Below are 22,630 nucleotides of genomic sequence, written 5' to 3' on the forward strand. Positions count from 1 at the left end.
GCGGTGACTCAGGTCTGTAATTCCAGCACTTTGGGAGGCTGAGGCGCGTGGATCACAAGGTCAGCAGATCGAGACCATCCTGGCTAACATGGTGAAACTCCCGTCTCTACTAAAAAACAAACAAACAAACAAAAAACAACAACAACAATTAGCCGGGTGTGTTGGCAGACTCCTGTAGTTCCAGCTACTCAGGATGTTGCAGTGAGCCGAGATCATGCCACTGCACTCCAACCTGGGCAACAGAGCGAGACTCCGATTCAAAAAAAAAAAAACATCTCAATTGGAAAAAAAGGAAGTCAAATTATTTCAATTATTTCTGTTTGCTAATGATGTTACCTTATGAGTAGAAAACCCTAACGGCTTCTCTGAAGACTCATCAATTGATTGGATAAAGAAAATGCTGTAAGATACGTACCATGGAATACTACTCCACTACGAAAAAGAATGATTTTATGTCTTTTGCAGCAACATGAAAGGAACGAGATGGAGGCCATTATCCTAAGTGAAATCACTCATAAACAGGAAGTCAAATACTGCATGATCTTACTTGTAAGTGGGAGAGCTAAACAACAGGTGTTAACTAAACACATGGACATACAGAGTAGAAAAATAGACATCCGAGACTCCATATATTGCAAGGGTGGGAGAGGGGTAAGGACTGAAAAATTACATAGTGGCTATAATGTTCCCATTCAGATGGTGGGTACTAAAAGCCCAGACACCATCATTACGCAATACCTCCAGGTAACAAAACTTCACTTGTACCAATTAAATCTATAAAAATAAAAATAATAATAATAAATTTTAACAAAGCAGTGATATGATATGTTTTATCTAATTTAATCCTCTCAACAACTCTATACATTTACAATCATTATCGTGTCTCCATAATGAAGAGGAATAACAAAGGAACATAATGATGAAGAATTTGTCCAGAGTCATAAAAGCTAACAGTGGGGACAGGAATTCAATCCTACCATGTGGCTCAAAGCTTAAGCTCTTAACCACAACACACATTACTAATCATTAAATTAATCATTTACAATAAGCTAAAATAGTAATCAGTTACAGATACTCTTCAACTTACAATGTGGCTACTGCCCAATAAACCCATCATAAATTGAAAACATTATAAGTTGAAAACGTATTTAGTACAACTAACCTACTAAGCATCATAGCTTAGCCTAGCTAACCTTAAATGTGCTCAAAACACTTACATTAGCTTACGTTTGGGCAAAATCATCTAACACAAACCTATTTTATAATAAATTGTTGAATATCTTGTGTTTTTCTTTAACCTTCATGATCACATGGCTGACTATGAACTTGCTAGCATCGTATTTTACCACATATCACTAGCCTGGGAAAATATCAGAATTTGAACTTTGAAGTATGGTTCCTACTGAATACATACTGTTTTTACACATCTTAAAGTCAAAAAATTGTAAGTCAAAAATGGTAAGTCAGGGACCATTTGTATTGAAAAACCTTGATAAAATCCACAGTAAAATAAAATTCAGCATTTAAAATGAATGCATGGTCTAGTATGTACCAAAATCCAAATGTATATTTTTCAAGTGTGATTAGCTAAAACAGGATGGACTTTTTACTTAATCTGAAGAAAAATAAACACTATCCCTAGCATAGAAACTAGTCCCCTCTTTCCATTCTTGTTTCATGAGCTACATTCTTCTGGAGAAATGATAAAAGCATTATCCTAAATCCATATTCTAAGTGTAAAATAAACTTTAAAATGATAATTTTATATAAATACATGGTTATATCATTATATTAATATGTATTTCAAAATATACTCTGCATAATTTTTATTTACTAAAACTTGCTAATTTTAAGTGAATTTCCCCTAAACGTTTGGCACTGTTTTTACACTAAAATGCAGAAAACTGAAAATGAGTTTCAGCATATAATTGTAAGCCAAGTATCTGTTAACAACATACTTTCAGTAAAAGTAGCCAAACGAATATTTGTAGACTGGAAGATCAATGCTGGACTTGCAGAGTAAGCTTATATATTTTGTTATACAAGGATATTTGGATTCAAATTGAGCTAAAATGACCTCCAACTGGAAAATCTTTTTAGGCAGTTTGGACAACTGGCAGAAACATGCTAAAAATATAAATAAGGACTCCTTTCCACCACAGATGCTTCCTCGATGATGGAATATCCAACTGCAGTTTTAACAAATATCTTGTTAATCTGATGAATGCCAGATCAGTTGTGCTAAGAATCAGAATCCATTTGAGTTTAATTAAGTTATTCACATTTGCCAAATTAATATATAAGAAAATTGGAACTTTTGGGCTTCGTCTTTGCCATCAATATATGTAAATGGATAGGTCATTAAAAATTTTGCCAACAACAAAAGCACACTGTTTATTATCTTCCATCTATGTGCTGGACACAATGCTAAATATTTTACATGTATTAACTCATTACATGTAATAACTTTGAGGTACAGATTACTATTATCCCTAGTAACCTATTTCACAAATGAGGAAACAGAGAAAAAGAGAGATTAAGTCATTTGCTGAAGGTCACATAGCTAATAACAGGTAAAGTTGAGTTTCAAACTCCCAAAACACAAGCCCTTAACTCCTATCTCCCATACACAATTTTCCCTGGTGAAGGCCAGGGAAATATATATATATACACACACACACACATATATATATCTCCTTTATATATATCCACATATACATGTATGTGGCCTTCAAATATATATATTCACTCTAATTATCCAGTCAGCATAACCATATGCAATGACAGATGCTAAGAACAAAAGATAACATCAGAGTTTAACAGTACCATGGTCTACTTCATTAAATCTGCCTAACTTGAATTTTTAAATAGCTTATTATTATGTGTTGACAACTAATACGGGATATTATTTTTATTCAAATAAAAGAACATTATTTCTTAAAATCTTTTAAAAGACTTTAAATTTTTTATTCTAAATTCTGGCTTGTCTACACAATGTTTCTCAGGTAAATCAGCTGTTTAATCACTGCATACAATGTCACTCTCATGTGCTTTCCAGCCAAGGCACATGCTGCTTATCTTGTCTGGGACATCCTTCTTCTTACTTTTCCTTCCTTCTTGAAAAACAGATCCTTTATTTTCAGGTCAAGCTCTATCTACTTGTATCATACCTTTCAAGTTCCATGGCTCAAGTGCTTACCACAGAGTAGGAGTCACAAAAAATACTGACTCATAGCTCCTGTATAATTCCTTTTCAGATCATTAGGAGCAGATCCCAACAATTTAATTCAACCTGTAAGCACCTTTTAGCTTTCATACTTTTAACTTAAGACATTTGTTTATAATTTTTACAAATTTCTGGACAGTAATAATTGTTTAAGATTCCTTATTGTCGAACATCATATCAAATAATAAAATAATATAATAAGAAGAATATTATACTACCAAGAGCTAGGGTTTTACATTTAATATTATTATTAGCTCTTTATTAGATGTGCAGCATTCTAACTCAGAGTCCAGTTAAAACTGCCATTAAATAAACCTAACAATATAGATTTAAGTCAGAAATGATTATGGCTAAGTTCTCTAAAACTATAACATAATATACAAATATTAGTATATATAATCATTAAATTCTTCGAAGAGGAAACTGCTTTTTACCTATGTGTTATATTTAAAATTGCAAATGATGCTGCAGTACCTTCGATGATAACTGAAATGAAAATATGTCTAAATTAAGAGAATGTCTATATTATGAAATAGTTTCAAATAAATCACTCATTAAATATTTGTTGAGTGCCTACCATACTGCAGGCATAATTCTAGGTGGTAGGCACACAGCAGTGAACAAAACTAAACTTCTACCCTCATGAAGTTTACATTGCAGATAAGTAGAAAATAAACAAATATATATTAAATGATGATCAATATTACATAGACAAAAGAAATAGCTTCACAAAACTGGAGAGTGCAAATTAGCTTTTACTATTTTATAAAGGGCTATCAGAGTAGGTAATATTTGAGTTGATATTTATTGATATGAGGAAACTGTGAGGGAAGACTATTGGAAAAAAAATTAAAGGTTCAATTTTGAACACGTTAAAATAGTGATGCCTATTAGACATTCATATAAAGGTGTTGAGTAGGTAGACTGAGCCAAAATTTCAGGGGAGAGGTATAAGGTGAATGGGGATGATCAATATAGATAGGGTCTTTAAAGCCAAGAGAGTGGTTGATACTGCTAAAGAGTAAGTATAGATGGACAAGATTAGAGCCCTGTGGCATTCCAACATTAAGAGTTCAAAACAGAAAACCGGCAAAGAAGACAGAGAAGAAACAGATATCAATGTCAAATGAAATCAAGAAATCATAGTGTCCCAGAGCGAGCCAACTGAAGAAAATCATCGATAAGGAGAGGGATACTGTACTATAAAATATTCCTAATACATTAAGAACTGAGAATTGACCAATGTATATGAGAATGTGGAAGTCACTGGTTGACCTTGACAAACAGTTCCTGGATAGTAGTGGGGACCCAAAACTGAATGGAGAGAATTCAAGAGAGAATGGGAACCCAGTAATTCCAGTTCTGAGTGTATACCCAAAAGAACTGAAAGCAAGGTCTTAAAGAGGTATTTGTACACTTATGTTCATAGCAGTATGACTCATAATAGCCAAAAGGGGGAAGCAACCCAAGTGTCCACCAATGGATGAACAATTAAGCAAAATGTGGCACATCCATACAAAGGAATATTATTCAGCCTTACAAAACAAAGAAATCCTGTCATTCCACAATATGAATAAGCCTTGAGGATATTATGCTAAGTGAAATAAGCCAATAACTAAAAGGCAAATAGTGTATGATTTTACTTATACCAGGTAGAGTAGTCAAAATCTCAGAGACAGAAAGTAAAATACTATTTACTAGGGACTGGGGGGAATAGGGATGGGGAAGTGATTGTTTAATGGATATAGAGTTTCAGTTTTGCAAAATGAAAACAGTTATGTGAATGAACCCTGGTGATGGTAGCATAACAATGTTAATGTACTTAACGCCACTAAACTGTATACTTAAAATAGCTAAGTTGATACATTTTATTTTATATGTATATCACCATAATTTTGTAAATGTTCATGAAATTGGTACCAATGAGAAGTTAAAGAGCAGTCAGAAGTCATAATTTTCTGTAACTTTTTCATTTCACTTTCACTGTATAGCTTTTTTTTTTTTTTTTTTTTTTTTTTTTTTTTTTTTTTTTTTTTTTTTTTGAGACAGAGTCTCACTCTGTCCCCCAAGCTGGAGTGCAGTGGCGAGATCTCGGCTCACCACAAGCTCTGCCTCCCGGGTTCACGCCATTCTCCTGTCTCAGCCTCCTAAGTAGCTGGGACTACAGGGGCCCGCCAGCATGCCTGGCTAATTTTTTGTGTTTTTAATAGAGACAGAGTTTCACCGTGTTAGCCAAGACGGTCCTGATCTCCTGACCTCGTGATCCGCCCACCTCGGCCTCCCAAAGTGCTGGGATTAAAGGCGTGAGCCACCATGCCCAGCCTTCACTTTATAGCTTTTAAGAGAACAATATAGGCAGGGAGCCGGTGGCTCACACCTGTAATCCCAGCACTTTGGGAGGCCAGGGTGGGTCCCATGAGGTCAGGAGATTGAGACCATCCTGACTAACACGGTGAAACCCCATTTCTACTAAAAACACAAAAAAATTAGCTGGGCGTGGTGGTGCATGCCTGTAATTCCAGCTACTTGGGAGGCTGAGGGAGGAGAATTGCTTGAACCCGGGAGGCGGAGCTTGCATTGAGCCGAGATTGTGCTACTACACTCAAGCCTGGGCGACAGAGCCAGACTCTCTCTCAAGAAAAAAAAAAAAAGGGGGGGGAGAGAGAGAGAGAGAGAGAAGAATATATGTCACTTGTGAGAAAAGAAAAAAAGACATACACAAATGTCCATAGCAGCCTTAAACATAATAGCAAAAATACTGAAACAACCCAAATGTCATTCAATATACGCATGGATAAACAAACTGTGTTATAACTGTACAATGGAATACTGCTCCATAATACAAATGAACACATTACCGATAAATTTAACATGGATGAATCACCATGTGGAGCAAAAGAAGCCAAAAATATGTACTATATCATTCCATTTACATAAAGTTCAAGAACAGATATCACCAAATCTATAGTGTTAAAAATAAGGACAGTAGTGGCCTTGGTGTTGGGGATTGATTGGAAAAGGCACATGAGAACTTTCCAGGATAAAGGTAATCTTCTACGTACATTAATAAAAAGGTATCTGACTGTACATTGAAGCCCATCCATTTCATAGTAAATTATGCCTCAATATTAAAAAAAATAGACAATGGGAGGATACAATATGATGACAGCAAGTACAGACAACTCTTCAGAAGAGTTTTACAATAATGGGGTGCAGACTTGGAGGTCATAAAGAATTTTTTTTGTTTGGATTTTTAAAATTTAAAATTTAAAATTTTGGTTTGGCTTTGCTTTTGGATGGGAGATACTGCAGCATGTTTGTGTGCTAATAGGTATGATTCAGAGGAGCTGGGACAAAGTCTAAGGTGATGTCTTTAAACGAGAATGAGAGGATGAAATTCAGAGAATAAGTACAGGTGTTGGCTGTCCCCAGCAGCATGCATGCTCAACCCACAATAACAGTAATGAAGAAAAAGTATATGGCTACCAAGCAAGTTAAGTCGGGAGCGGTATATGAGGCCATGTGAAAATTCTAACTGCTTAATATACCTACTACACAGTATATGTATATAAATACCATATAGTGTACATACTAGTAGAGCAGCTTTGTTTTCACACTGTCCACAAACTTTCCCATTTATCTTGGGTTTTTCACATTCTGAAGAATTTGCCATTTTATAATTAACTCTTGGTTTCACTGGCTCTGCAAGAAAAAAAACAATGTTACTCCAATCGTTTAAAAATACAATGTTAAGCTTTCCAATTGATAAATTAATGAAACTATGCACACTTCCCATCTCTGGATCTAACTGAAGCCCACATAGAACAAATTCTAAACATTTATAATTATACATATTCATAATACATATATGTATATAAATATATATTATATATATTTCTAAATTTTTTCTACCAAATTATATTAATCATGCAACATTAAATGTGTTTACTATCCTCCAGAAAAACATCTTATTTCCTTGAGAATTATTATAAATTCAAATTACATTTTTGGTTTTGCTATTATTAAACAATCTATTAAGATATAAAGCAATTTTTCTATTTTTAAAACTTTTCTAGAGTGAAATTTTAATTTATAATTTACACTGCTAAATTATCTTCCTTATTAAAACATTACATCAATAAAATTTAAGGAACAGTGCTGTAAAAGTCCTCACTTTTGAAAAATACTATTATTATAATCATGTATTAAGTTTACTTTTTTGACACAAAAGCTCCCCAAAATACTCGAATAAAATTTATGTTGAAAATCAACGTGTCATGATTTGGGGGTTTAGAATCTTTATACTGCACGAACAATTCTAAAACTTTAACTTTATTTGTAATTCAAATGTAAAAGCAAGGAGTATCTTTAGCATTTAATAACATGGTGATAAACTATTTACCTTGAATCTGTTCCTTCAGTAATTTTAATTTCACTTTTCCAGCAGAAAACTGTATTAATAAAATAGACACTATTTGTCAGGTGTATATTATCTTATTCAGTGAAAGTTTAAGTTACTAACAAAAACATTAGAAAGCTGTAGCTTTGGTGCATTTTGAACAAAAATTTATTTTTAAAGAATAATATAAAATTAATAGGAGATCATCATTAAAGCATATGTGTACCTTTTAATTAATCTAATAGAAATCATAAAAAAGAAAATAAATTTTAAAAATATACGTAAACCAATTTTTGAAAACATAAATTGTCTTTTAAACAAAAATCATTATATGTCATCATGTAATGATTTTAGGAAAGTGCTAGTGTTCAAATATTGTAAAGGTTTAATACATCTTTTCTATTTCTGCTCTTTCTGAGGCACACAGTCTAATATTTGTGTAACTGAATTGGGACTAATCTATTCTGCTTACATTACTATAGAAACCATATTATTTTACTTGCCCAATTTAGAGAACTACATGTGTAGGCATCACAGACTTATCCTTCAAAAGTGTTATTAGTGATCCCTGACTTTCCTAAATATTAGTCAAAAAAATTGAATAAATAAGATTCACTGCTAGATATTTCAAATAAATCTTCACTTAAAATTTGGGGATTTTAATATTTTAGGAAATAAAATACACTTGCCAATTGAACATGCTTGCCTTGATCTTATTAAAACCAACATTTAAAGTACACAAACGAGAATGAAGGATGGTATGCATTTATATAGATACTGTCAATTCAGGCCTAGTTTTCAATTTGCAATTTGCATGCTCAATTGCTCAATTTGTACGTGAGAATATGAGAACAATGGCTTCCTCTATATCTATGGCTGTACCAACTGCAGTCATCTGAAAATGTAGGCCTAATTATTCTCAGTGAATCTAGTGGTTTTGCTTCAAAGGGGCAGTTATTTTTCACATTCTTCAAAGTAACTGCTCAGATGCTATGTACCAAACATAGCAGAAAAGAAAACAAGATTGAAATAATCAATTTTTCTATGAACCACACTTTTATTTTTAAACTGCTAATGTTATACAAGTTACAGATAATCTAATCTCATTTTTCATAACCAAATTATCCAGTATGATTACTTTAATGATACATCTGAATTGAAATATGATTAGTGTGGTTATAGGCTACCCTAGATGGAATGGATAGATATGCCCAAGCAAAATGAACCCATTATTCGGGAAATTGTATAATTTGTTTTTATTATTATGATTAATATTGTTCTGCTCTATGAACACAGCCATATTTATTTCAAGTAATTCAAATTGCATAAAAATATTTCAGTGAACAAACTGCTAGCTGCTATTTTTAGACAAATAGAATTTCCTCATAGGTCTGATTTTTATCCATTTGGGAAAGGGTTGGAGGTAGGGTTGAACCAAGGATACACATACTTACACAAACACACATATACACATACACACACATGTACATACACATATATAATACATGCATATCTATATATACATATAGATAGAAAGATGGATATCTGTATATGTTTGTATATACAAATGTCAGGAACTTAATATACTAAAGCCTATGACTTATTAATGTGCTGACTCCCCCACCAGTAGGTATTGAAGGGGCGCTATCAGGGGGCAGGAAATCTTAGTGGATTTACCACACAGACATATTATCTAAGCCACTGGGGTCAGACTATGTTGTCATTATCAGCCTCCCTGGCATTCACAAATACCTCTGAACTCCCACCAATGCCTTCATCTGCCACACTGAGCCCAAACTTCTCCCACAAGTCATCTTTCAGACGTTCTCACTGTCAACCCAATTAGCTACTGAAACTTTGCAATTCTGTACTAATTGTCGTTCCTTCCAAAACCCTACTGCCATTCCATGGAGCTTCTATTAAATAGTCATTTATGTATCTTATGCTTTAAACCATTCCCAAAAATGTTTCACTCAAAAGTTTACATCAACTGAAAGCCACCTTTACTTAGACACAGTCTTCACCAAAGCACTTCCCATAGGACCTAGCTCCTTTCCACTTCCTTTCACACACCAGGAGAGAGAAAATTTTTCGATTTGCTCTTCAGTGCTGCTTCCAGAATATGATTCTGCTATTATGATTCAGCAAAGTTGCCTCTACTGTAGGTCCCCACCATCCACTTATTGCCTGTGTCAATATCTAGGATCTCTTCCACCTGAACTTCAGCAACCTGCTCAGTATTTCTCTCCATCACATTTCTGCTTGACAGTCTTAGAGACTTCAATGTACGTGTTCACCTGACATCCTGGTTTGAAGACCCTCCAACATGCTGGCTACTGTAAACATCTAAATGCCTCTTCAGCCACCTCACCATTATGACCAAATCTGGCACGTAAGCAGCATTCTGAATAGCCACACTTTCAAAATCTCAGACTGAAAACTTTTTCAGTGCCAACATCAATCACCTTATCTCTTCCCTCTGATACCTCCAATATCTATGTACCACTGTGATAAAAATAATACTATAGAGTCTCCTACAAATCCATGCTGAACAACCTCAGTAGGCTCTATGGTTCTTTGGCAATCCATTTACTCATTTGCTACTAATCCCCAACCACAACTCCCACAGCGGCTACTCCAAATCTCTTCATTCCCAAGAACTCAAATTCATCCCATTTCCATTCATTCACCTGAGAAGATGATATTGTCTTCAACTGTCCTAAGAAAGTTGAGGTCTTCCTATTAAAATGTTTCAGTGTCCTACCTCACCACTTGTCAAAAAAATCTCTAAAATTTATTTTCATTGCCACCTGTTTTTTCTTCCACCTTTCTTGTCTCACACACAAAACAATATGTCTTCCTTCCTCGGTGAAGGCCTCTTTAATGAACCATCCCTTCAAAGACCACACACCCAGCAAATGGCACCTCTTTCATCCACATTTTTACTCTTTCCTCTACTCAGATGTCCATCTTTCATTCTACAAACTGGCTCACATCATCTTGCCAATTCTAGAAAAGAATTTAATAAAGTCTTTCCTTGATTCTATTAAACCCTTGAAAGGTCACCCTCTACTTTCATGCTGGTTGCAACAATAGTCTTTACTCACTGCTTCCCATCCTTTTCTTTTCAACCAATTGAAATCTACTTTCTTATTTAATATTGACACACTCATCACATTTAGGGCTTTTAAATATTTTCATTATCCAGGAATAGACATTTTAATGTAATGTTTAGGTATCATTACAAAGTGGTTTCACATATTTCAAAGAGTTTTTGACATTGCTCAAAAGCTCTTTGAAGTAGTAGGTATTATTATGCAAGTTTACAAATATGGTAATAGAGGCTTGGAAAGATTAAGTGAATGTTAATCTATATAATCTAATGCAGAGTTTCCAGACCTCAGCATCACTGACATTTGGGGCCAAATAATTCTTTGTTGTGGGGGTTGTCAAGTGCATTGTAGGATGTTTAGCAGCACCCCTGGCCCTTAGTCACTATATATCTTTAGGAAAAAACACACATAAAAACAACAACAACAACAAAGTGTATCTCTCAATGTTAACAACTGAAAATGTCTCCAGACATTGTCAAATATCTCCTGCGAAGCAAAATTGTCCCCTTGAGAAACACTGGTCTAAATAGATACTCAAAACGTTTTTCACTACACAATATATTGGACATTATTGACTTCATATTTTCTAGAAATGTTCTCCTTTACTTTTGTCCTTATAACATTGAACTACTTCGATTTTACTTCTGCCATTCTTTTTCTTCTCAATCTCTCTTCACTAGGGAGCTGGCAAATTATCTTAGACAAGCCTGAGAGCTTATATGTTAAATCTTGGCCCTGACTTTTGACCTTGAGTGAGTTATTTAATTTTTTTGATGTTAAATTATTTCATCTGTGAAACTGGAATAATAACAACATCCTCTTAGGAGTGATATAAGCACTTAATGAGATAAGAAAGGAAAAGAAGTTAAACCGTTGACTGGTATTAACACTTATTGAGCTTATTGAGTGAATATTACAGTTCTCTTTGCCAATATAGTTTACACACTGGCTTTCTTTAAGCTTTATTCTTTATACCTCTCTACTTTTTACAAATCCCTAGGGAGTACATTTAGTCCTTCAACTTCAACTTTCTTGAAAATTCAAACAAAACCCTAAATGTATACCCTGTACTTTTCTGAGTCCCTTCTTTATGCTGTCTCTTAGTCAATCCAGCCTGTAATAACAATTATATGTTTGACTTCCTCTTCTCCTTTCTTACTCTTTCATGGTTCCACATTTTTCTTTATATATGTTTTTCTACCCTTTTAATTCAGCCTCCTTTCATCTGACCTATAGATTCTTTTAATAGTCTTACAAATAGCCTGTTTCTAGTGAGATAAGTTTTTTTAATTTTGGGGGTTAAAACTTTTATAATTGATTTTTCCCTAAGATAGATGACACTAGAGAATAAAATGCTTTCTCAAAGCCAAAAACTTTAGAAGTGCCAAGTAAGATCTTTGTAGATTCCAACTGACCCAATGAAAGTTTAATGATAGGTACATAAAAAACAAAAGCTGTGTAAGTTAATATTTACCAAGTCATGAATCTTGCACTAAAGAATCCAGAAGCAAAACTGTTTTCTTTATGTAAAAACACTTATCTGATTTTCATCTTCAATATAATATTATATTTTATAGTATACAGTAAAGGAACAGCAATTCTATAGCTGGGAAACTGAAAAGCATTTTTTTCCTTGGGTATATTTACACATGGAATCAACAGTATATGAATAATAAATTAGTATTGAAGCAGAATATAAAACACTAAACAAATTTGATATAAAAGTAGGAATAAAGTCTCTCATTTGTTATATTAAACAACATTAGCTTTCACCTTAGTTTAGAAGTATTGAGTTCTATTTTATATACTTTAAACCAGATCCACACTGAATGGAAAAATTCAGTTTGGAATATGGACAAATTCACTGCAAGGTAAAATTTTGAAATCAGTTTGTAGCTGAAAAACAAAAACATAATTGAATAATGAAAGTTGCATATTACCCTACAAAATAAATCAAAAATTGAATAATATACAAAGTTGTTAAAATAAGGAGACCATATTCTGAGTATAGAAGAAAATGCAAGACCTAAAACAGAATATCTTCTTGCTTAGCAGAATGCATAAGAATCAAATAGTATCTTCTTACCTTAATAACATTTCCTTTATTTTTTGACATCATATATGATTGATTACCCAATTTGCCCACTTTTCCAGATTTCCAGTAATATTCGCTTGACCTTTAATATATATAAATAAGACAAAATATAATTACTAAATACATTTCTCCCTTTAATGAAAAGAAATATAGTTTTCCTGTTTCAGGAAATGGAAATTCAGTTGTTAACATAAAAAAAAAGCAAAAAATGAAAATGAAATATCAATAATGTCAAAATATCCTCAGTAATTTTAAAATATAGCTTTATCATATTTGTGACTTTTGTGGAGAAATGAATAAAATGAAATAGACAAACACAAATGAAGAATTCTATTTCCTTGATATTCACAATGACTAAAGATAGCTTTCTTAATTTATAGGAAACTTTACAGGTCTTTATGCAATTTTAAAAGCTAAATGTCCACAAATGTAAAGAAGAAAAGCAAGCAAACCAGTACCCCAAAATATTCAGTGGATCTAGTAAGTGATGAATTCCTTGTTAAAACCTCTAATGATCTCCCACATTGAAACATAACAGAGATTACAAAGAAGGCATACTTCAGCTGTACAGTTTTTGAAGCACATTTACTTGAGCATAACAAAATATTTTTGAAGTTATCAAGCCAGAGAGTCCAATTATCATTAAAAATAATAATAAGAAAAACAGTTGCTCAACATCACACAGAATAAATAATTAAGATTGGAGCACTACTATCTTCCTGGCTAGTGAGTGGCAGGTTCTCACTCTGGCTATGACATTTAATATCTGTGTGACCTCAGAAAACAATGTAAAAACTCAGTCATGCTTTAAAATGTTAAGAATCATCTAGAAAAGCTTCCACAGCTAAGAAAAACTCACTCATTAGGGTTGATTTCAGCAACTCTGATTCTCAGATGAGTATCATGATCCATTTAGGAGTCCAAACAAAGTTCGAATCAGTGAAGGTTAAAGAATTGGCCACTAGATCATTAAAAGCAGCAAGACACATAATAAACTTTGTCATCCTGGATGACATACAACATGAGATGCTCTGATTAAACCAATGCTCTAATTATTAGAGGGGCTATGTATATGAGTTATGCATATTTTTCAAATAATTGGACTCTAAAGATAAATACTACTGAAAGTATACTGAGCACATTTGAATTGTCATTAAAGGTTAAGAAAGTATTTCTAGGTATTTGACGGTCATCACTTTGAGGACTAAACAAAAGTTAATTTAATATACAAACAGTTTGGTGATATTTAGTACCAGCAAACGGACATGAAACATGCACTCTCATACACTGTAGGGAAAGATTATAAAGTTTTGACACCTATTTGGAAGACAATTTCTCAATATCTATCACAATGTAAAATGCAAATAACATATTGACCTAAAATTACAGAGGTAGGAATTTATCCCACAAATAGCTTTGCATATGTAAGTGAAAATACATGAAGAAGCATGTTCACGGAAGCATTTATAATCATAAGACACTAAAAACATAATAAAGATCTGAAAAATAAATGCTATTATATCCACACAAAAAATACTATGTGGCCACTAAGAAAATTAGGCTAATTTTCTTATCACATCAAGGCATTCTCATGTGATAAGAGCACTAAGATATATTAAGTAAAATAGCAGGATATGAATTAATTTCCATATTTTTAGATGAACTCATCTGTAAAAAAAAAGAAGTAAAAGACACAATATATTCAACAGATATACTCACTGAAAACAAAATACATTCATATACATGTATATATGTAGGCTTATACAAAGATAAGACATTTGTGGAGAAAATTTTTAGTCATTAAAATGGGTGCTAGAAAATGGGCTGGGAGTTAGCCTAGAACTAAGAAGAGAGAATTTCCATCACATAATTATTAGTTCTGTTTGTTATCATTTATATTATTTTATAAGAAAACAATAAATTCAGTAAAATTAGTACAAATATATAAGCACAATATTAGAAAGTTTTCATTAATAAAATTTCAGCTAACTAGCATTTGCTAAAAATATTTTAAATATACTTAAGGGTTTGAGCAATTCTGATTTTATATATATATATATATATATATATATATATGTCATAGCATTTATTTTTCAGATCTTCATTATGTATATATATGTGAACTCTTGCTCCCAAAAGCCTTTGAATAAATAAAAATGACTCAAAACATAAACTGGTGTTTATTTGCTATTGATGGCAATTTTCTGAGAGCAAAAGGTAAAGTGTGCACTGCTGTAGTAAACATTCCAGACCATAAATCAATGAAAAGCAAAAAGTTAAATAAAAAGGAAATAAGAAAGGATAAGACCCGCAGTCGAGACTGGATGAGAGGCGGAGCAAGATGGCCGAATAGGAACAGCTCCAGTCTCCAACTCCCAGCGCGAGTGACACAGAAGACCGGTGATTTCTGCATTTTCAACTGAGGTACTGGGTTCATCTCACTAGGGAGTGCCGGACAATCGGTGCTGGTCCGCTGCTGCAGCCCAACCAGTGAGAGCTGAAGCAGGGGGAGGCATCGCCTCACCTGGGAAGTGCAAGGGGAAAGGGAATCCCTTTACCTAGCCAGGGGAACTGAGACACACACCACCTGGAAAATCGGGTAACTCCGACCCCAATACTGCGCTTTAAGCAAACAGGCACATCTGGAGATAATATCCCACACTCGGCCGGGAGGGTCTCACGCCCACGGAGCCTCCTTCATTGCTAGCACAGCAGTCTGCCATCTAACCGCAAGGCAGCAGCAAGGCTGGGGGAGGGTCGCTTGCCATTGCTGAGGCTTAACTAGGTAAACAAAGCCGCTGGGAAGCTCGAACTGGGTGGAGCTCACAGCAGCTCAAGGAAACCTGCCTATCTCTGTAGACGCTACCTCTGGGGACAGGGCACAGATAACAACAAAAGAAGCAGAAACCTCTGCAGACGCAAAGGACTCTGTCTGACAGCTTTGAAGAGAGCAGTGGATCTCCCAACACGGAGGTTGAGAGCTGAGAAGGGACAGACTGCCTGCTCAAGTGGGTCCCTGACCCCTGAGTAGCCTAACTGGGAGACATCCCCCATTAGGGGCAGTCTGACACCCTACACCTCACAGGGTAGAGTACACCGCTGAGAGGAAGCCTCCAAAGCAAGAATCAGACAGGTACACTCGCTGTTCAGAAATATTCTATCTTCTGCAGCCTCTGCTGCTGACACCCAGGCAAACAGGGTCTGGAGTGGACCTCAAGCAATCTCCAACAGACCTACAGCTGAGGGTCCTGACTGTTAGAAGGAAAACTATCAAACAGCAAGGACACCTACACCAAAACCCCATCAGTACGTCACCATCGTCAAAGACCAGAGGCAGATAAAACCACAAAGATGGGGAAAAAGCAGGGCAGAAAAGCTGGAAATTCAAAAAATAAGAGCGCATTTCCCCCGGCAAAGGAGCGCAGCTCATCGCCAGCAACGGATCAAAGCTGGACGGAGAATGACTTTGACGAGATGAGAGAAGAAGGCTTCAGTCCATCAAACTTCTCAGAGCTAAAGGAGGAATTACGTACCCAGCGCAAAGAAACTAAAAATCTTGAAAAAAAAGTGGAAGAATTGATGGCTAGAGTAATTAATGCAGAGAAGGTCATAAACGAAATGAAAGAGATGAAAACCATGACACGAGAAATACGTGACAAATGCACAAGCTTCAGTAACTGACTCGATCAACTGGAAGAAAGAGTATCAGCGATTGAGGATCCAATGAATGAAATGAAGCGAGAAGAGAAACCAAAAGAAAAAAGAAGAAAAAGAAATGAACAAAGCCTGCAAGAAGTATGGGATTATGTAAAAAGACCAAATCTACGTCTGATTGGGGTGCCTGAAAGTGAGGGGGAAAATGGAACCAAGTTGGAAAACACTCTTCAGGATATCATCCAGGAGAACTTCCCCAACCTAGTAGGGCAGGCCAACATTCAAATCCAGGAAATACAGAGAACGCCACAAAGATACTCCTCGAGAAGAGCAACTCCAAGACACATAATTGCCAAATTCACCAAAGTTGAAATGAAGGAAAAAATCTTAAGGGCAGCCAGAGAGAAAGGTCGGGTTACCTACAAAGGGAAGCCCATCAGACTAACAGCAGATCTCTCGGCAGAAACTCTCCAAGCCAGAAGAGAGTGAGGGCCAATATTCAACATTCTTAAAGAAAAGAATTTTCAATCCAGAATTTCATATCCAGCCAAACTAAGTTTCATAAGTGAAGGAGAAATAAAATCCTTTACAGATAAGCAAATGCTTAGAGATTTTGTCACCACTAGGCCTGCCTTACAAGAGATCCTGAAGGAAGCACTAAACATGGAAAGGAACAACCGGTACCAGCCATTGCAAAAACATGCCAAAATGTAAAGACCATCGAGGCTAGGAAGAAACTGCATCAACTAATGAGCAAAATAACCAGTTAATATCATAATGGCAGGATCAAGTTCACACATAACAATCTTAACCTTAAATGTAAATGGACTAAATGCTCCAATTAAAAGACATAGACTGGCAAACTGGATAAAGAGTCAAGACCCATCAGTCTGCTGTATTCAGGAGACCCATCTCACATGCAGAGACATACATAGGCTCAAAATAAAGGGATGGAGGAAGATTTACCAAGCAAATGGAGAACAAAAGAAAGCAGGGGTTGCAATACTAGTCTCTGATAAAATAGACTTTAAACCATCAAAGATCAAAAGAGACAAAGAAGGCCATTACATAATGGTAAAGGGATCAATACAACAGGAAGAACTAACTATCCTAAATATATATGCACCCAATACAGGAGCACCCAGATTCATAAAGCAAGTCCTTAGAGACTTACAAAGAGACTTAGACTCCCATACAATAATAATGGGAGACTTCAACACTCCACTGTCAACATTAGACAGATCAACGAGACAGAAAGTTAACAAGGATATCCAGGAATTGAACTCATCCCTGCAGCAAGCAGACCTAACAGACATCTATAGAACTCTCCACCCCAAATCAACAGAATATACATTCTTCTCAGCACCACATCGTACTTACTCCAAAATTGACCACATAATTGGAAGTAAAGCACTCCTCAGCAAATGTACAAGAACAGAAATTATAACAAACTGTCTCTCAGACCACAGTGCAATCAAACTAGAACTCAGGACTAAGAAACTCAATCAAAACCACTCAACTACATGGAAACTGAACAACCTGCTCCTGAATGACTACTGGGTACATAACGAAATGAAGGCAGAAATAAAGATGTTCTTTGAAACCAATGAGAACAAAGATACAACATACCAGAATCTCTGGGACACATTTAAAGCAGTGTGTAGAGGGAAATTTATAGCACTAAATGCCCACAAGAGAAAGCAGGAAAGATCTAAAATTGACACTCTAACATCACAATTAAAAGAACTAGAGAAGCAAGAGCAAACACATTCGAAAGCTAGCAGAAGGCAAGAAATAACTAAGATCAGAGCAGAACTGAAGGAGATAGAGACACAAAAAACCCTCCAAAAAATCAATGAATCCAGGAGTTGGTTTTTTGAAAAGATCAACAAAATTGACAGACTGCTAGCAAGACTAATAAGAAAAGAGAGAAGAATCAAATAGATGCAATAAAAAATGATAAAGGGGATATCACCACCGACCCCACAGAAATACAAACTACCATCAGAGAATACTATAAACACCTCTACGCAAATAAACTAGAAAATCTAGAAGAAATGGATAATTTCCTGGACACTTACACTCTTCCAAGACTAAACCAGGAAGAAGTTGAATCCCTGAATAGACCAATAGCAGGCTCTGAAATTGAGGCAATAATTAATAGCCTACCAACCAAAAAAAGTCCAGGACCAGATGGATTCACAGCTGAATTCTACCAGAGGTACAAGGAGGGGCTGGTACCATTCCTTCTGAAACTATTCCAATCAATAGAAAAAGAGGGAATCCTCCCTAACTCATTTTATGAGGCCAACATCATCCTGATACCAAAGCCTGGCAGAGACACAACAAAAAAAGAGAATTTTAGACCAATATCCCTGATGAACATCGATGCAAAAATCCTCAATAAAATACTGGCAAACCGGATTCAGCAGCACATCAAAAAGCTTATCCACCATGATCAAGTGGGCTTCATCCCTGGGATGCAAGGCTGGTTCAACATTCGCAAATCAATAAACATAATCCAGCATATAAACAGAACCAAAGACAAGAACCACATGATTATCTCAATAGATGCAGAAAAGGCTTTTGACAAAATTCAACAGCCCTTCATGCTAAAAGCGCTCAATAAATTCGGTGTTGATGGAACGTACCTCAAAATAATAAGAGCTATTTATGACAAACCCACAGCCAATATCATACTGAATGGGCAAAAACTGGAAGAATTCCCTTTGAAAACTGGTACAAGACAGGGATGCCCTCTCTCACCACTGCTATTCAACATAGTGTTGGAAGTTCTGGCTAGGGCGATCAGGCAAGAGAAAGAAATCAAGGGTATTCAGTTAGGAAAAGAAGAAGTCAAATTGTCCCTGTTTGCAGATGACATGATTGTATATTTACAAAACCCCATTGTCTCAGCCCAAAATCTCCTTAAGCTGATAAGCAACTTCAGCAAAGTCTCAGGATACAAAATTAATGTGCAAAATCACAAGCATTCTTATACACCAGTAACAGACAAACAGAGAGCCAAATCAGGAATGAACTTCCATTCACAATTGCTTCAAAGAGAATAAAATACCTAGGAATCCAACTTACAAGAGATGTAAAGGACCTCTTCAAGGAGAACTACAAACCACTGCTCAGTGAAATAAAAGAGGACACAAACAAATGGAACAACATACCATGCTCATGGATAGGAAGAATCAATATTGTGAAAATGGCCATACTGCCCAAGGTTATTTATAGATTCAATGCCATCCCCATCAAGCTACCAATGAGCTTCTTCACAGAATTGGAAAGAACTGCTTTAAAGTTCATATGGAACCAAAAAAGAGCCCGCATCTCCAAGACAATCCTACGTCAAAAGAACAAAGCTGGAGGTATCACACTACCTGACTTCAAACTATACTACAAGGCTACAGTAACCAAAACAGCATGGTACTGGTACCAAAACAGAGATATACACCAATGGAACAGAACAGAGTCCTCAGAAATAATACCACACATCTACAGCCATCTGATCTTTGACAAACCTGAGAGAAACAAGAAATGGGGAAAGGATTCCCTATTTAATAAATGGTGCTGGGAAAATTGGCTAGCCATAAGTAGAAAGCTGAAACTGGATCCTTTCCTTACTCCTTATATGAAAATTAATTCAAGATGGATTAGAGACTTAAATGTTAGACCTAATACCATAAAAACCCTAGAGGAAAACCTAGGTAGTACCATTCAGGACATAGGCATGGGCAAAGACTTCATGTCTAAAACACCAAAAGCAACGGCAACAAAAACCAAAATTGACAAATGGGATCTAATTAAACTAAAAAGCTTCTGCACAGCAAAAGAAACTACCATCAGAGTGAACAGGCAACCTACAGAATGGGAGAAAATTTTTGCAATCTACTCATCTGACAAAGGGCTAATATCCAGAACCTACAAAGAACTCAAACAAATTTACAAGAAAAAAACAAACAACCCCATCAAAAAGTGGGCAAAGGATATGTACAGACATTTCTCAAAAGAAGACATTCATACAGCCAACAGACACATGAAAAGATGCTCATCATCACTGGCCATCAGAGAAATGCAAATCAAAACCACAATGAGATACCATCTCACACCAGGTAGAATGGCAATCATTAAAAAGTCAGGAAACAACAGGTGCTGGAGAGGATGTGGAGAAACAGGAACACTTTTACACTGTTGGTGGGATTGTAAACTAGTTCAACCATTATGGAAAACAGTATGGCGATTCCTCAAGGATCTAGAACTAGATGTACCATATGACCCAGCCATCCCATTACTGGGGACATACCCAAAGGATTATAAATCATGCTGCTATAAAGACACATGCACACGTATGTTCATTGCGGCACTATTCACCATAGCAAAGACTTGGAATCAACCCAAATGTCCATCAGTGACAGACTGGATTAAGAAAATGTGGCACATATACACCATGGAATACTATGCAGCCATCAAAAAGGATGAGTTTGTGTCCTTTGTAGGGACATGGATGCAGCTGGAAACCATCATTCTTAGCAAACTATCACAAGAACAGAAAACCAAACACCGCATGTTCTCACTCATAGGTGGGAACTGAACAATGAGTTCACTTGGACTCGGGAAGGGGGACATCACACATGGGGCCTATTATGGGGAGGGGGGAGGGGGGAGGGATTGCATTGGGAGTTATACCTGATGTAAATGACGAGTAGTTGGGTGCTGACGAGTTGATGGGTGCAGCACAGCAACATGGCACAAGTATACATATGTAACAAACCTGCACATTATGCACATGTACCCTAGAACTTAAAGTATAATAATAATAATAAATAAATAAATAAATAAAATTAATTCAGTCAAAAAAAAAAAAGAAAGGATAAGACCCAATAATGTTCAGAAGAAACAAAAGTAATGGTAATTTTAAAAAGCAACATGCCTCATCTAAGTGGCACAAAAACAAAAAAATAGAAGGCCTTTGCTATTGCTCGTTCATTAGTTAAAGTCAGAAATTATCCATCCATTAAATGCTTTTATTGGAATGACAACAGTATATAAAATCGTTCTTTAAATAATTTAGTTGATTCATCTAAAATTCTCTAAGAGTTTCACCCACTCTCTTTCTTCCTTTTCTTTGCTTCTTGTGGATCGGAATTCTTGCAGTTTCTTCTCCATCTCTTGGTTCTCAAACTCTAACTGTACTTTCTCCATTCGCAGTTCTTGAGCATTTCTGAAGATGTAAGATTTAAATGGAGTAAGCAGAAAAACAAGCAAAGCCAAAATAATTTTATATAATCTTTTCCTGTTAAATTAGAATCATGAATAATAAGTAAAATATTTTACCTTTTTCTTTTTTACTACTCTGAAATCTGGTTTTTAAAGTTAGCATTTGCCTTCCATCAAAATCCTGAAGCAAGTTATCTCTTCAAATCTTAGACTTTTGTTTTAATTATTACATTGCTAGGGGTTCAAAATTATAATTAACTTCATATATAAGGCATGTTTTTATATATACACAAATATCTATGACATACAAACAGAAAACAAAATAAAAATATTTTCTAATTTTCATATTGTTTTGCCTCCAATGTCATCAAGTAGTTTGAAGCATAGTATTTAAAACAATAGACAAAACATACATTTTTGCTGAGCTGGTCATCTCCGAAGTTTTAAACCTCTACCTTTATGTCATATATGTATGATGAGGGGGAAAAGGTAGTACCTGTTTGAGACCTATTAAGAAGAAAGCCCCGATTAATGGTTTTGGTACAGGAATTTCTGTACAAGAGATTTTTATAATATCTGAAACTCACTAAGCTTTTGACAAAAGACATTTTCTTCATTTTACGAAGTCTGGTTATCAGTATTAACCACCGACTCTTTCTTTCATAGATCTAAGCAAACTAATTCTCTAGCTTTTACTATTATAAGTCCAAATCTCTTCCTTCAATATTACATTAGTGTTTTACTACTATCAAGCAGTGTGGGCACCCATGCATGCTATGGCATGGAACAAAATCAAGGCATAATGAAGCTCAGAAAGGAGAAATCTTTCTAGAGGTAGCAAGCAATTACCAAAAAGCAAGTGGGCCAAGGATATGTCCCAAGCAGACACAATCCAGGAAGATATACAGAAAGTGATA

General features: G+C 35.3%; 1 protein-coding gene across 8 annotated transcripts in view; it reads right to left on the reverse strand.

Annotated features, from left to right (window-relative positions):
- LOC105466210 (zinc finger B-box domain containing) overlaps window positions 1-22,630 on the reverse strand; it is a 141,380-nt gene that overhangs the window by 108,008 nt on the left and 10,742 nt on the right. For 4 of the 8 annotated variants that reach the window (XM_071091200.1, XM_011715247.2, XM_011715253.2 and 1 more), the window contains exons 3-6: window positions 21,604-21,717; window positions 12,825-12,915; window positions 7,629-7,677; window positions 6,819-6,928 (exon numbers count right to left, since the gene is read on the reverse strand). In XM_071091200.1, the coding sequence (XP_070947301.1) occupies window positions 6,819-6,928; window positions 7,629-7,677; window positions 12,825-12,915; window positions 21,604-21,717 (364 nt within the window). Of the gene's footprint in view, window positions 1-6,818; window positions 6,929-7,628; window positions 7,678-9,626; window positions 9,692-12,824; window positions 12,916-13,692; window positions 13,810-21,603; window positions 21,718-22,126; window positions 22,221-22,630 lie in introns of those variants that run through there. The other 4 variants (XM_071091199.1, XM_011715257.2, XM_011715262.3 and 1 more) reach the window with 4 other exon arrangements.

Source organism: Macaca nemestrina, chromosome 2, assembly GCF_043159975.1.
Source record: "Macaca nemestrina isolate mMacNem1 chromosome 2, mMacNem.hap1, whole genome shotgun sequence".
NCBI classification, from domain to species: Eukaryota; Metazoa; Chordata; class Mammalia; order Primates; family Cercopithecidae; genus Macaca; species Macaca nemestrina.